The 4,203-nt window shown below is 12.2% G+C and overlaps 1 protein-coding gene across 1 annotated transcript, besides 8 other annotated features; it reads left to right on the forward strand. All coding sequences in view use genetic code 6, as the record gives it.

The window, feature by feature from the left end:
• Window positions 1–29: 29 nt before the first annotated feature.
• Window positions 30–79: a microsatellite.
• A 1,060-nt stretch (window positions 80–1,139) lies between these two features.
• Window positions 1,140–1,635, forward strand: IMG5_072430 (hypothetical protein; the record flags this gene model as incomplete). The annotated part of the gene is made up of 1 exon (XM_004036667.1): window positions 1,140–1,635. A coding segment is annotated over one exon (405 nt), but the record flags the coding sequence as incomplete, so codon positions are not given.
• Window positions 1,636–1,944: 309 nt separating this feature from the next.
• Window positions 1,945–1,979: a microsatellite.
• Window positions 1,945–2,015: a microsatellite.
• Window positions 1,985–2,033: a microsatellite.
• Window positions 1,985–2,058: a microsatellite.
• Window positions 2,059–2,154: 96 nt separating this feature from the next.
• Window positions 2,155–2,203: a microsatellite.
• A 145-nt stretch (window positions 2,204–2,348) lies between these two features.
• Window positions 2,349–2,411: a microsatellite.
• Window positions 2,412–2,431: 20 nt separating this feature from the next.
• Window positions 2,432–2,473: a microsatellite.
• Window positions 2,474–4,203: the final 1,730 nt, after the last annotated feature.

Consider the following 4,203-nt stretch of genomic DNA (forward strand, 5'->3'; position numbering starts at 1 on the left):
TTTTTTAATTAAGAAAATATGAATATTATAAATAAATCTTAACAAAAAAAATTATATTTAAACAAAAAATAAATTTAAATGACAAAACCAAAATTAAAAAAATTAATTTTAAAAAGCATTTATATATTTTACTTTATTTTTATATATAAATTTATAATATTTTTAACTTCATTCTATTTCGAAAATTTTAATATAATATTTATATTATATTTTTACACCATCCTTATTTTTAATAATTTTATTAAATTTAATTTTTTATATGTTAGTTTTATTCTTAAAAATATATAAAAATTAACTATTTTTCTATTTATTCTATTTTGTAGTTTCCCTAAAAGCTAATTATTATTATTAATACTCTTTAAGTTAATTACTTTATAGTTTTCCCATTTAATTTTATGAATTTAATCATATTTGTACTTAAAAAGTTAAGAACTTTCTATTAAAATATTTAGAAGATAATTTTATATAATAAGATAGTACTTTATCATAATTCTCAAATCCTTATTTTTTATATTTTAGCAATAAAAAATACGAAATTTAATTTTTTATAAAATGAGTTTTATTTTTCTTTTTCCTATAATGAAAAATTTAATTTACTAGTATATTAATCATTTTCTTTTTTATTTTAATAAAATTAATATCTTTATATTTATTTAAAGTTTTGAATTATTTATTTAACATATTTTCTTTTCAAAATTTATATTTACCTATTTTTATTTTATACAGTCCTTTCTAAACTTTTTTTTTTGCCAAAGCTGCCCTTAAGTATTTTACTGAAACCTGACCTAAAAACTGATTAAAACACAAAGAAAAATCAAACTAAAAACATATTATCTCCATTATTCTTAGAAATCAATCATTTTTTTCATACTTATTATAAAAAAAATTCCCTTCTCTTATAATAATTCATGCTTATTTTTGATAATAATCATTTTCTGAGATGAAAATTACTGTCTCTTCGGTTAGAAAGAGTGTTAAATTTTGGTATTTTGCAAAAGAAATATTTAAACAATAAAAAATTAATTTATTTATTTGTAGTATTGTAGATTTAAAAAAAAAAAAAAAAAAAAATTAAAATTATCACCTCAGTTTTTTTTGTCGAAATTAGTCAAAAGAAACAACTTACTAAAATTATTTTTAATCTTCTTAATATATTAATAATTTAATATCTGCTACTTTCCTCAATAAAAAATATACCTAATATTTAGATTAATAATTCTGGAAAGAGAAAAGCTTTCTAGACAATATAACTGATAAACTAACTAACCATATAGTTGACTTATCAAATTTAAACTCAATAAACACATATATCTGCATCAAACTTAAAAATATGTTATTTTTGTTAGAAGAGTTAATCAAAAATATCCAAAAAGGAAAATTATTATTATTATTATTATTTTTTGAGGAAACTTTTATATAATAAATAATCAACCACTTATTAATGATGCAAATATAAAACTAAAAATAAATAGACTATATTGATTTGTATTTTCAATTACTATTAATTTTTAAATATAGGAACTATTAAAATAAACACATTATGTGAATAAACCAAATATTCACAATTATATAAGTAATAATGTTATTTTATACTTATTTCGATAATACATAATAAATTAAGATTTATATAGTACAATTTATTTTATATTAATAGAGACGAATCAGAGAATAGAAATATTCCGGGCTTAGTCTTATGGAGTAGTTATTAAATTTTTAGATTTAGAAAACAAAGATTGATTTGATTAAATTAATATTTTTAAGGTTGACATTATTTATGAAAAATTAAAATTTTTATATTGATTTTAAAATAAAATATATTTAAAAAAAATTACCGTAATTTTTTTAATTATTATATAAACAAAATTTGATATTTTTAAATTCTTTTATATGTTTAATATTAAAAGGATTTTACAAAAATATTATTACTTTTTTGTTTTATAAATTAAAATATATATTTAAAAAAATATTATTAAAAAAAAAATTTAAATTATATTATATTTAAAAATTTATATTTATATTATAAAATTATATTTTAATAAAAAAATTATATATTTTAAATTTCTTATTAAAACATAACATATATTTTTAAGAACATTTAGTCAAATAATTAAAAAATATTAATTGAGTTATATTAAATAATAATATTTTAATTTATATTATTATTAAAATAATATTATTTTTATTAATAATAATTTCTATTTTTTTCTCTTTTTAATATGTATTAAATGTGTTTTATAAACAAATATATTGAAATTTATATTAATCTCGATTTTTTTTTTCAAATTATTTAAAAAATAATTATAAATTTGCATGTTATTTAATAATCATATTTTGACTGGTATTTTTTAAAAAATATATTTAAATTTATCTTAAAATTAAAATAATTTTATCTTTTCTATAAAATAAAAATATTATAATTCATATTAGGAAATATATTAAAATTATTTTTCTATAAAATATATTATTTATATAATTTTTTAAATAAGATTTTTATAATTATTTATATCAAAATTAAAAATATAAATTAATTTATAAAATGTCAAAGGTAGAAAACAATAGTGTTTGTCTTTAATATTATTTTTTTTAGATTTACATTTAGTTGATACTTATTATAACTTTATCAATGTTATATTAGGTTTAAAGCAAAGTATTTTTATAATATAAATATATGAGTAATAATTTACACAATTTTAAATGACTTTTTTAAAAAATTCAATAACAAAAAATTATATAAATGAATTATTTTTTTAAATAAATAAAAAAGTGTGTAAAATCATATTTATTTTATATTTGCTATTTACAAATATTATTTTAGGTATTATCATACTTTTATTATATATATATAATTTTATTATTAAATAAAGGATGTAAATGATTGCCATTATATACTCTCATATTTTAATTTATAGTGTGTAATAAAAAAATAATTTAAAATATAAATATATATATATATATATAATAAAAAAAAGCAAGTAATAATTTATTTATATATAAATTAATAAAATTAATACAATAGTATGTAAATATAAAAATCGGAATTCTATTAAAAAAATAAAGGGAGTAATTTATATATTTTAAAAATTTAATATTTAATATTATTTTAAAAAAAAGGATGTAAAAAATTTTTAAAATTAGAAATTTATAAAATATAAAGATTGTAAATATAATTAAAAACTATAAAAATATATTTATAAAATTAGTGTGTAAATAAATAGTTAAAATAAAAACAAATTAATCTTTTATAGTTAGTATAAAAAATAATAAAAAAAATATTAATTTAAAAAAAGCTTGTATAATAAAAATCATTATTAAATATTCATATGAAAAATAAAAAAATTAGTGTGTAAAATTAATTTGATAATTTAACATAATTTAAACAATTATATATATTAATTTATAAATAGGTAAATATAATATATAATTATTTATTTAAAATAAATTTTATAGAGAGTATTTAAAATTAAATAATAAAAATACAATTATTTAAAAAAATTATAAAGGTTCACAATGTAAAAATAGCTTTAATTTAAAATAAATAATAAAAAATAAAAAAAAGTGTGTAAAAATATAAAGAAAATATAAAATAAAGCAAAAAATAGAAAGTATAATAGTATTTATTTACTTTAATAATAAATATTATTAAAAATAAGCAAGTAAATAAATAAAAAAACTTTTATTTAATAAAAAAATTTATAAATTTATTATATAAAATAGAATGTAAAATAAAAAAAATAGCATTTTTATTTAAATTTATAAATCTTTTAATATATAGGCTAAACTATTAGTAATATTAATTATATATATGTTTTAGTTATTAATTATTATTTTATTTATAATAGGGAGTAATATTTAAAAAAATATATTTTTATTTTTAAATTATCGATTATTTATTAAATATAGGGAGTAATACTAAAAAAATAAAAGTTATAAATTATTTTATAAATTTTATTTAAAATAGAAAGTAATAATATTATAAAATTAATTTTTAGTTAAATTTTTATTTTTTTAAAAAAAATAGCAAGTAATTAAAAAATAAATTAATGGTTTAAAAAAAAAAAATTAGTTTGTAATATTAAATATAATAGTATTTTTATATTAAATTGATGGATTTTTTATTAAAAATAGTTTGTAAAATAAAATTCATTTTAATTAAAACTTATCAATTTTATATTGAAAAAAGATTGTAAAATTAAATAAATAACA

This window comes from Ichthyophthirius multifiliis (assembly GCF_000220395.1).
Source record: "Ichthyophthirius multifiliis unplaced genomic scaffold scaff_1120509250406, whole genome shotgun sequence".
Classification (NCBI taxonomy): domain Eukaryota; phylum Ciliophora; class Oligohymenophorea; order Hymenostomatida; genus Ichthyophthirius; species Ichthyophthirius multifiliis.